General features: G+C 42.4%; 1 protein-coding gene across 1 annotated transcript in view; it reads left to right on the top strand.

The window, feature by feature from the left end:
• The window catches only part of VTI1B (vesicle transport through interaction with t-SNAREs 1B), a 12,235-nt gene extending 6,107 nt beyond the window's left edge, over positions 1-6,128 (top strand). The window contains exons 3-6 of the mRNA XM_018567930.1: positions 27-206; positions 2,117-2,290; positions 3,369-3,430; positions 5,852-6,128. Of these exons, the coding sequence (XP_018423432.1) occupies positions 27-206; positions 2,117-2,290; positions 3,369-3,430; positions 5,852-5,948 (513 nt within the window). The 3' untranslated portion in view covers positions 5,949-6,128. The remainder of the gene's footprint in view (positions 1-26; positions 207-2,116; positions 2,291-3,368; positions 3,431-5,851) is intronic.
• Positions 6,129-12,408: the final 6,280 nt, after the last annotated feature.

Genomic DNA, 12,408 nt, shown 5'->3' with positions numbered 1-12,408 from the left:
AATTTTTTTTTTTTTTTTTTTTTAAGCTTATACAAATGGAAAAGGAACTAAAAAGTGCTCCACCATCTTTTCAAAGAGAGATGATAAGCAAGCTGCATGTGTATAGACGAGCCCTTGCTAAATTGCAGACAGAAACAAAAAACATGTCTACTGGACTGACGTATGAGAACAGCAAGAAAGGATTTGCACATGTGGAAGATCAAAATGTAAGGTTTTACATATTATATGCATCATATTTTTCACTGCTTTTTATCATTTATTTTTTAATGCCTAGTCAACAGTTATGTTGCTCAAATCAGTCTTTATTTTTGTACAACATGTAAAACGGAATTTAATCTAACTCCATAACAACCAAACTTAAAGCCCAACTCCAGGCTCCATGCCTCCCTCATCCTCTGGAGTCTCCTACCTGCAGTATGTTTTTGCTTTTTATTTTCGTACTTTTCCTCGTGTTATGACATCAGCACCACTGCATCAGTACACCGTAAGTATAGAGTTACATGATGATGACTCCTTGGGGGCAGGGACCATAATACCCTGCACACATAAATATATGGAGCAAAGTGAATCCGGAAATATTGGCTAGCAACTGTGGCTAGTTGTGTAGGCAATATGATTCCCAAGTACAGCAACTGGGGTAAGAAAGTGAAGATAAAAAAAGGGTCCACACTCGGATCTGAGGCATAAAACCATATATCCAGGGCTTCAACAATGGGCGATGTCCAACATGGGTATAAATACAGTGCAGCTGCTGACCATAAGGAAGCCCAGAGAAAGATTTTGAAGAACATTGTTCAGTAGAGAGGTACATGAATTTGCAAAGCAAACAGCTTCCCCAAGCTCAGGGTAAGTAGACTGAACAAAGCACAAAAAGACCTGAAGCAACAAGCGCACCAATTCACTTCTTCTGGGAACTGAAAGAAAAGCAATTTCCACTCTGAGTTTTGCCGGGTGGACCATGGCATAGGGTATAGTAAGATATTTGAGCTTTCACTTAGCAGAGGAGAATAACGTGTGTTGGCGATGTACTTCCAAAGAAATATCCAAGTAGAAAGAAATAGAGGCATTTTCATACGTAAGTGGGCCCTTATGCGTTGCCCAAAGCACAGCGCCACGGTAGTTGAGTCATTTACCTTAGTTGTTGATGGACCCACTTAACAATGAAGGCTTCAGGGAACGTTGGGCTCCCAAATAATGTAATCAGTAGTTGTTCCGAAAAGGCCACAAGATGTGTCCCCTCCAGCTCTATTGTCATTTGTATACAAATAGTGACTATTGATTACTATTTGTATACAAATAAAAAGCACCACTAAGGGGTAGCCCCTGCTGCTAACCAAACTCAAAGGAAGTATGGTCCTTCCTTTACGGTGCACAAGGTTGTAAGGCTTCAAAAAGACTTCTCCGGTGATCTAATCCCTTTTTCCGCACAAAGAAATCCAGCTGTACATGAAGGTTTGCCCTGACATGTGTCTCGCAAGGTGGGAGGAACACCTTCTGATTTCCAGTTCACATTTCATTTCAGTAACTGGTTAGAGGATCACATTTTCAGCCCCTTTCTCTGAACAGTGCAGCACAGTTTTGCAGGCAAAACATCCTCACTGCGTCTCTCTAGTGCGCACGCACGTTCGCCACGGCCCATTAATTTCTATAGATGGTCTATACTCTACTGCAGGGGTGAGGAACCTCTGGCCCTCCGAGTGTGGTGACACTACAAATCCTATGAGGCATTGCAAGATTCTCACAGCCACAGGCATGCCTCCCAGAGACAGATGCATCATGGGATTTGTAGTTTCACCACAGCTGGAGGACCTGAAGTTCCCCACCCCTGCTCTTCTGGGTAGCTAAGGACAGCTGATGTTCTCAACTACAATGCAGGCTCAGAAGTCCTGCATTGTTCATCAGTGTGTTGATTCTTTATTGTCTAGTCAGCAGACTAGGGGATAGATTGGTAACTAAGCTGCGTTGCTTAAATATAGCGAAAAAACGTGGGGTCGCCAGCATGGTTGTGATGTCTAGGAAACCTGGATTATACAACTGGATGAACAAAACTACAAATGTTTTGGCAGGCACTATATGTACTTTAGCTGCATATTTAGTTGTTTTTTTTCTTTTATAGAATGCTTTTCGGTCACAAAGAACACTTCTCCTTGATTCCAGCAAAAGCTTGAACAGTGGTACAGACAGTATAGCTAGATCTCACCATTTAGCTGCTGAAACAGATGCCATTGGTCACGATATTGTGGAAGTGCTTGGTGGTCAGAGAGAGCAACTGGAAAGAACAAAGGACCGAGTAAGTAAGACGTGCATGTTAACGTAGAGCAATATTGCCTTTCTACCAGGTTTCATTGGGAGGACTCAGGACTTTATTCTGGAACTGGTGGATATAGCAGGGTAACCAACTCGAGATTAGACATAACATTACAGGAGGACTTGGATACAATAGGGGAGTGGGCAACTACATGGCAGATGAGGTTTAATGTTGAAAAGTGTACAGTAATGCATTTTGGGGCTAAAAACAGGCATGCAGACTACACGTTAATGGGAGCACCAACAGGAAAGTCAGAAGTAGAAAAAGATTTGGGCGTCATATTTGACTGCAGATTAAACAATAGCATGCAATGCCAGGCTGCAGCAAACAAAGCTAGCAGAGTACTATTTTATAATGTTAACACTCATTAGAACTGAAGAAGTTGCTGGGATAAGTACCAAAACATATTACAACATAAGTAGTTTTGTCACTAACTACTACTGGCCTCACTGAAGCAGTTTCACTCTTTGATTCCCAAATAGAAGCAAATGATTTCTTCCATAATGTTTACATGTTTAAAAAAACCAAAACATTACCAATAATGGCAATAGCCATATATACAGGGTTATTCACAAAAGGGTGAAGAGTCTGGAGAAGGCAGGAGAAGTGAACAATCTAGGACAACATAGCTGGACTGGAAAGTGAGCTGCATTGGATAATATTACCAAATCAGCTATGTTGTCCTAGATCACTGCTCCTGCCTTCCCCAGACTCTTCACCCTTTTTGTGAATAACCCTGATAGTGTCTGCATTCTTTGCTGTATGTAGGAGCTGCAGCCACTTGATTCCTGGTTTGCATAGCTTCATTAACAAGCAGGCATACCTGATATTGTGGTCAGTGAGTACTTGTGATGTTTACCTTCTACTATTCCCCCCTTCTGTAACTCTATTATATCATATTCTGTATTCCAAAATTCATGTAGCTCTTTTGATTGACTGTGCGTAAGTTTCTTCCATGCTCTGGTTCTAGATAAAATAAACAAGATGTCCACTGTCTGCAACTTAAATAAGTGGTCACACTTATTTTATATCTAACTATACATTTTATCTTCTCTTTTAGCTAATAAATACAGGGGAAAATTTAAGCAAAAGTAGGAAGATCCTGCGGACCATATCTAGAAAGTAAGTTAAGTAGCTGCTGTAAGTCTGAAATATATGCACATCACTCAGGCTCACTCTTGTGTTTTCATTTTTGTTTTTTAAAAGATTAGTCAGTTCAGACAAACATGAACATTATATTTTATGAAATAATGCTTATGATTTAAGAAGCAATCGTGCTTATGATTTAAGAAGCTATCGTGCTTGTTTGTAGCTATATAACCTCTTTATTCCGTGGCATTTCTTTGCTGGCTTTGAAAACTACAAAGTCGGATTACATACTGTTATTAAAGCCCAACTCCAGTCAAAAAGTGTTTTTTTTTTTCCCATCCACCTTTGACCCATCTTCTTACCTAAAGTCACATATACCGTATTTTTCGCTCCATAAGACGCAAAAATGTCTGTACGTCTTATGGAGCAAATCCCTCTCGCCCGACGCCCAGTGCATCTAGCAACGCAGCAGTTGAAAATCAAATCAATAGGAAAAAATTGCAGAAAATTCAAAAATGGCTTGGCCAGCTGATTTGAAAAATGTTCCGGAGGGCTTGGCAGCGAAAGGGTTAAGTCTTCAAGCATATACAGACCCCCTTTTTGATTTTGTTTTCCTAACCTTTTCTAAATAGATTTTATACCTGCAAGTTTTAGCTCAAAAATGCATAGCTAAATACACTGCCTAGCCAAAAAACAGACTTTAATATTTTCTTGGACCGCGTTTAGCTTCAATTACAGCAGGCATCCATTGTGGCATTGTTTCAGTAAGCTTATGCAATGTCCCAACATTTATTTCCATCCCTTGGAGAGTCAGACCACACTGTAAAGTCTTCTCCAGCACATCCCAAAGGCTCTCAATGGGGTTATGGTCTAAACTATGTTGCCACACCGTATGCCTACTGTAAATAAAGCTAAAGGTGGTCCAACAAAATATTAGTGTGTGACTTTTTTTTTTTTTTTTTTTGGACTAGGTAGTGTATTTAGCTACGCACTTTTGAGGTTTTAATAATGCGGACGGCAAACTAACATTGGCGGTTGCCATAAATAGACGGCTTTTTTTCTCTGCTCGCGTGCGCCCCCGGCCAGGAAAAACCTGTCCATTGTAAACAGCCGTTACTCGCCGTTATGTCCCCAGGTGACATTAGGGGTCTTAGAGAACCCTGATGTCTCCATAAAGAGGACCTGTCAGTGTGCCTGTGCTATAGCAATAACACTATGCCAAAAATGTAAACAAATAATAACAGTCACATATAAAAAAGTTTTTTTAAAAACCCCAAAATTTTTAAAATCCCCACATTTACGCACATGCAAACGTAAATACGCGTCAGATGCCCCAGCGTGCGAAAACAATTGCGTTACACATGTTACATATCGCCGTGAACATCGAGAGTGAGAGCAATAATTTTCGAGCCATCAATCACTGATAACACTAAACTGATGAGCGGTAAAAGCTTTTAAAGCGTCGCCTATGGCCAATTTTGACTATTGTAGTTTTTTGAGGTTTCGTGGGCGCGCGCAATTTTAAGGCTTGACATGTTTGGTGTCTTTTTACCCGACGTGAACCTATCTTTTATATTTTACCAAAAAATTGGCCAATAATAAATGTTGACCGTGGAATATTTAGTAACAAGGAAATGTCACGGATGGACTTATTGCACAGGTGGCAACCTATCACGGTACCACACTTGAATTCACTGAGCTCCTGAGAGCGACCCATTCTTTCTCAAATGTTGGTAGAAGCGTCTGCATGCCAAGGTTCTTGATTTTATACACCTGTGGCCATGGAGGTGATTGGAACACCTGAATCCAATGATTTGGAGGGGTGTCCCAATACTTTTGGCAATCTAGTGTATGTGTGAATAACAGTGGGGCTGCATGCAAAAGGCCACTGTCACTAGAGTAAAGCATTAGGAGTAGATAGTTGTATGTGCAGTCATATTTAAACATATTCTCCTTGGCCTCCAAGAAGTGAACGTTTTAAGGTTTACATTTTGTCTTTATGATTTTAGGGCAATCTATACATGAGACATTTTTAAACAGATTTTACAGGAAAAAATAGAAACTGCATATTTGTAGCAATGAAATCCAGAGCCCGCCCCCACTTACTACTGCTCCCAGGGTTTATCAGCTGCTGTTACAAATTGTGCCTGAATTGCCATCTGCTGGTTAGATTTGGTGTTGTGGCATGACCCTAAAACACAGTGGTTTCAATGAATCTTCTCAGTTCAGTGGTTAATGTTTATTTTTCTAAGTACTGTAGCTGGGTGAGAATCTTACTATTACCTAAGTAAGCAAGCAGTGGGAGTTGTGGACTTCTCTGTGTTATTAAAAAAAAAAATCCCTATTTTTTTTTTTATTAAGGGATTTGAAAATCGTTTTGTAAAGTGTTTGTTGTATGGAATGACTTCAGAGGACGCTTTCATGTCTAAACCTTTTTTTTATGTTCCTTTCCAGACTTGTGACAAACAAGCTTTTGCTTTCCATTATCGTCACCTTGGAATTTGCTATTCTTGCTGGATTGGTTTATTACAAATTCTTCAGGAAAACCTGACCCTTGCCTGCAAATAATATTCTTCCAGTGAAGATGAGAGTTAAGAAATGCCGACCAGAACTCTGCCTATGAAAACAGAACCTAAATAAGATATTACATTCCCTGAAAACATATTTTCCGGTGTCAGTTCTCATGACATATAATCGCAGGAAATGTATTTTTGGCTACATAATGAATGCTTATGTTCTTACTGTTTAGAATTTCTCAAGGTGCCCATACACCTTACGATTATCGGACGAAACTTTTCGATTTTCGTACGGCAGCCCCATCCTGCCCCGATGATCGCAAGATTAATTTAGCCGTAATTAACGAAAAGCACCTGGACGAAATGCGTTGGCGCAAGCGCAGTGTAGATTGTACGACTTTTGACGGACGGAAACGCCAGCAACCTTACGACAATCGTACGATCGAGCAAAGTTTTCAAACATGCTGGATCGTCAAAAGTCGTACGATTGTACAGTAATGTCGGTCAGACACTGCAATGCACACATACGGTATCGGACGAAAAGTCGATCGCATACGAAAATCGTCCGATAATCGTAAGGTGTATGGGCACCTTTTTAGAATAAATAATCTGAAATCACTGATATTTATCTGCTCGTTGTAATTAAACAGGTTTTGTTGTACCAGATATTTTCACCAGGTAAACTGATCGCATACAATAAAATGTGTATACCAGTGGAGTGGCTTGGATGGCCTCAGTTCATCAAGTGTTTTGAGAGTGCACTCTGAGCCCAGCCTGCTGTTAACCCCTTCTTGCAGCAAAACATCAAAACAGATATGGGTAAAAGCAAAAAGGTGAGGGTTACCAGAGAACTTTAAAATTGGGCCTTTAGTGTTGGCAGTGCCTTCACACCGTAACCCTTCAGAGTTAAGGTCCCCATACACTTTACAATTTATCTGCAGAATTTCTGTGGTCAGATGGAAAAAGTGCAACAGATTGGCCCAGGTGGAGATTACTCCATCCACACAGTTAAGTGTAGATGGAGGAATCTGTTGCACCTTTGTATCTGACCACAGAAAATCTGCAGATAATTGTAAGGTGTATGGGCAGCTTTTTTCTTGACGAGTGCAGGATTGGACCCTGCTCTGAAAATTCTCATTACATACATACATACATACATACATACATACATACATACATATCGGTCACACAGGTGTGGAAAAAATGGGCCTTTGGTGTTGGTGCCTCCACACTGTAACCCCTCACAGTTAAGGTGCCCATACACCTTTACGATTATCGGGCAAAACTTTTCGTCCGATGATCAAACCGTCGTACGACGACCCCATCCTGCCCCGATTATCGAAAGGTTCAATCAGCGGTAGCTAAAAAAAAACCACCTGGATGACTTGCGGTAATTGACTGCAATTATTTTGTTTGCGCATGCGCAGTGTTAATCGTATGACTTTTGACTGACGGAAAAGCCACCAACCATGCGAACATCGTACGATCTAGCAAAGTTTTCAAACATGCTTGACCGTCAAAAGTCGTACGATTGTACAGTACTATCGGTCAGGCACTCTATTCACACGTTACGATTGTCGATCGCATACGATTATCGTATGATCGTAAGGTGTATGGGCACCTTTTACTCTTGGTGAGCGCAGGGACGGGCCGTGCTATAAAAAAATTCAAATTGTATGCTTCTGTCACACAGGTGCCAAAAATAAACTGGGCTAAGGGTGTTGGTGTTGTCTGCACACTTTAACCCCTCACAGTTACTCTTGGTGAGCACAGGGATTGGGCCCTGCTGTAAAAAATGATATGCACCGGTCACATGCGGATGCGGAAATATTGGGCCTTGGGTGTTAGTGGCGCACTAAACCAAAAACGTTACTTAAAGATAGAATAATCACCCACAAAGTTAGGTGGTCTTCCACGGATCCCGGACAAATTTATTCGGTTATATCTGCATCAAGGGATTGCTAGCTGATGCAGATCCAGGACTGATTAATTTTGATGAATGTCAGCCGGTCAACGGACTCTGTGGACAGACCCACTCTTTTATCTGTCACAAAACAACCAGCAGCACTGAGGCCTTGTTCACACCAAATGCAGAGCAGATCTGCTCGCGTTTCTGCACACGCACGCTAGTCTTTAGACGCGTTTTTGATGCGTTCCAGAGCGTTTGTTTTTTTTCTTTCAGGAAGCTAACAATGTTATGAGGTAATTTCCTTTTACCTCTGACCTCTCATTAGCTGTTCTAATTATTTCCTGCTTCCTCTGACCTTGTCTGACATGTAAAATTGTTGCAACATGGATCCATGGGATGAAGGCATGCTCCTGGTGATGGTTATACTGCTACTCCAAAGTGCTGTAAGGGGACGTCATTTTTGGGTGCACCCACTGATGAGTGAAAGAGATCCAAAGGGCCAGTTTGGGACTTTATATGCAGACCTTCGTGCACACCCCGACAAGTTTTTATTCATACACCCGCATGTCGATATCTAGGTAGTAATGTTTGCTTGTTATGTTTTTATTGTTCCACAGACAGGAAGTGACCAAGGAAGATTAGGTCATCACAGATGACCATAGAGTTGTTTTTTTCTTTATGGTTAATTTTTTGCATTGAATTGCGTTTGTGATGTGTTTACATGTGTTTTTTGATGCGTTCCAGAGCAGGTCAAATAGGGCCTGCTGCAGTTTCTTTTTACCTGACCTAGAACGGAACGCTGCCATGTGAACTGGAGCTAAAAATACCATTGGAATACATTAGACGCAGTTTTGATCTGGTCTGTAACTGCTCTGCGCTTGGTGTGAACAAGCCCTAAATGTCCGTTCAGAAAGCACGCTGGATGCAGGGCAGCCCAGTAGCTCCATTGCATATTGGGTAAGTTTTGGCCAGTGGTCCATTCTCAAGACCCAGTAAGCCAGTGGATTGTCTCATGGAAAGCTCTCCATGTCTGTTCTTGCCCTAGGTAATCCTGCACCATATGATGCAGATGCTGCCGATGGGTGCCTAAAGTTAACATCCCTGGGCGCTGAGGACTAAAAAAATGTTTTAAAGGCATCAGTCTCCATTCCTCTTCCTTTGACCAACCGAAGCCTCAGAAGCACCTCTTTCATGAAGTGGTAACCTACCAGTGTCTACCTCCTCCCAGCCACTTACTACTCCTTGGGTTTCTGGGGACTGAAAACCATCCCTTGAGGACTGCCGTATGTCATCCTCTGCTTCAATGCCCCCATGGCTGCCATAATCCTCTTCCTCCTCCTGTGGTCAGGTGCAAGGCTTTAACCAATCAGGGATTCACAAGGCACTGTACGGTGCGCAGTGCCTTTTTGTGGCGCTGATAGTTTGTGTGTTCGCCAAGCGCACGAACTAGCGATTGTTCAAGTCGAACATCGAGCCCAACACTCGTTGATAGGTTCCATCTGGCTTAGCTCTCTCAACAAGTGGTGACTCCTCTGTGGCAGGTAACACAGTCACCTGGAGAGCTGAAGTCATAAGAGTGAGATGAGTGTGGATCCAGGTGGGCTTACCGAGAAGTTTGACTGATGTAGCAATAGCCAACAGAACCTGGAAAGACCCATCCCAGCAGGGCTGCAGAGGCTTTTCAAGGTGCTACTTTAACATTCTCTAGTCTCCATAACTGAGCCAATGGAGAATGTCCTTTGTCCAGGATCAGGCAATGAAGAAAAGTAAGTGTATGATGCAAACATATTCAAGTTCATTCAAAAGCTCCTTAAGCAAGAGAAATATGAGCATCATGAAGTGAACAAAGTGCATTTTTAGGAGTTTCCCCAAAGAGTATCTCAAAAGGAGATACGTTTAGAGGCTGAGGGGTATGTACCTTATAGACATTAGTCTAAAAACAAAGGCTTCAGACCATTTTAGCTCCGCTCACTATTTTAATTTTCAAAGTACAGTTATGACTCTCAAACTTACCACTTGTCATGGGTAAAACAGATGGTATTCAATTGATAATGCATTTCCAAGTCTGCCATTGTCATCTACCTAAAGCCACAAACTATTTCGGGCAGCAGCCAGGGCTATTCCTTTTCTAAGTGACCACGCCTCTATCCATCCAGGGAAAACTTCCACACATGCAAGCACATGCTCATACAGCTCACAATTAAGGTGCCCATACACTGCTCGATTCTCGTACGAGAATCGTGGGAAATCCCGCGATCGTATGAGAATCGAGCAGTGTGAACGAAGACGTGTGACCGTTTCTACTGTACGGTAGCACGTCTTTTGTCTAAGGAGCACGCTAGAAAACCAGCCAAAAATCGTACGATTTTCGGCTGGTTTGAACGGTGCTCGGGAGACAGATGCCACACGCGCACACTGCCCTTTAGCATGGAGGGCGGGCTTGCGATGATCGAGAGTACGATCTGCCTGTCCAAGATGGGCAGATCGTACGTTTTTTTAAATTACTTTACAACCATCGCAAGACTAAGGTCTTGCGATGGTTGTAAAGTGTATGGCCACCTTTAATTATATAAAATTATCTTTAGCCTCATGAAAGGGTACAGAGTTCTTTAGGCAAATGTTTCTGAGGTGCTTTACAGATATAAAGTTTAGACAGACAAACATGACACTGCATCAACACTGATACCAATGACACTATCAAAACCAAATCATCGCTCCTTTTGACACGTGTTACACCATGGAACATAGTGGTAAAGGTAATTAAGAACTGTCCATATCAGCATGCTTCCAAATTGGAGCTCCAAACACTTCTGAGGATGAACACTATGTGACGGACCACCTGGTACCCCGACTGGGTACCTCCGTCAGAAAACAGCTTCCTCTCCACTGGAACCCTAATCCCAGTGTCCTCAGCCCAAACCTGCCTAATTATTGGACAGAACCAATGTATTAGGACAGAATGCTTAACCACTCAATTATTAGACAACACCAATGTTGAGGTTATTTTGAGCATTTAACAACACTGTATCCACAGAGTTGGGCACCAAGACCATCAGATGATTTCCCAGAACAAAGCCTCCCCTTTTAACCATCATAGCAGTAGTTGCCACTGCCGAAAGGCAAGGAGGCTGAGCGAACAGCGCCAAGTCCAATTGTGAACCATAGTAGCCCAGGGGGGGTCTCTGCGTTTCCCCCATACCTTTATATCAAAGCAGCTGAGGTATGCTCACCTGCTTCATGGCAATATGTTGAGAAAAGTTTAGTGTATTGTTGCTTACGTATTGCCATTCTTTTACCTCTCATCTCGTATATAGGGGCAGTAATAGATTACATGTGGGGAATCCACTGATAACAGTAGCCCACAAACACTGGCCCGTGCGGCTTTTGTCTTCCGAGCATGCTACCAACCCGCTGAAAATCGGACGATTTTCGGCATGATTTCCAGTGTGCTCGTATGACAAAAGTCGTGCGACCGTACAGTAGATGCGGTCGCACGCTGCCCATACGCCTGACGATTATCGTATGATAAATCAGCAGGTGTATGGGAACCTTTATACAGGAAGCTGTATCTGTTGTGCTTCACTTATACTGTAGCTGATCCATACAACTTCTTACCCAGCAGTCGGACTATCCAATCTACTGTATGTCCATCTTCCTAACTACATGTCTCCAAACCCTCCCTTCTGTAGCACGACAGGATGCTCCAGAGGGGACGTGAATTTTAGTGAATCGGTAACAAGGTGTACTCATTCATACATGTCCTTAGCATTGGGAGGTTGCCTTGCTAGGGTGATACCTTCTGGACAAGGGTCTCATCCTGACATCCCTGGCCTAGTGGATGTGGGGCTCTGCAGGAGAGGGACTTTTCGGAATCTAGAAACCCCTTTAAAATAAGGGGGGCCACCAGCTATCTAGCCCTCCTACGTAAATGAGAATAGTATACCAGGTGTGTCCAGAATATAATGAGAATGATGTTTCTACGCTCGAGAAGGGCTCTGTGAAGGGAGAAGCTGGCCTTGGGCTAAGAAGCTGTCATGTAGCAACAGTAGTTATAAATGAATAACTTCTGGCTGCAACAGTTGAAGGTTCGGATGGGCGAAATTTGGCAACTTAGTTCACCCAGAGAACACCGAACAACTAGTTCACCTTTTCTGTACTGCGCATACATATACAACCAGTGCCATGCTGTATTAGTGTTGGTACACCCATTACCAGTGCCACCAAAGATAAGTTTTTATTCTTAAGGACAGGATCGCCGCTGCTCCTTTCATACAAGTGATCTAAATCAGATCACTTGTATAAAAACGAGTGGCGGCTCCACACTATACATTTAGCTCTGCTTGTCAGGAGCAGGGCTAAATGTACAAATGGGGGGGGGGGAGTGCGTCTTATGGAGTGAAAAATACAGTATATGAATTTCATTGGAGTAGGGTTGCATTACCAAGTAATTGTCAAACTATGACAACACTGAAAAATGGCCTGGACAGGAATGTTGATTAAACCTGCCAGTCATGAAGTGGTTAAGATATCTTTTCTGCAGACAAGAGAAGAGGAAGGGAGAGTTCATAATTCAATAGACAACTTAT

This window comes from Nanorana parkeri, unplaced genomic scaffold, assembly GCF_000935625.1.
Source record: "Nanorana parkeri isolate BGI_ZX_2015 unplaced genomic scaffold, ASM93562v1 scaffold1116, whole genome shotgun sequence".
Taxonomy (NCBI): Eukaryota; Metazoa; Chordata; class Amphibia; order Anura; family Dicroglossidae; genus Nanorana; species Nanorana parkeri.
Note: the sequence above shows the minus strand (reverse complement) of the source record. Positions and strands in the feature narration are given on the sequence as shown.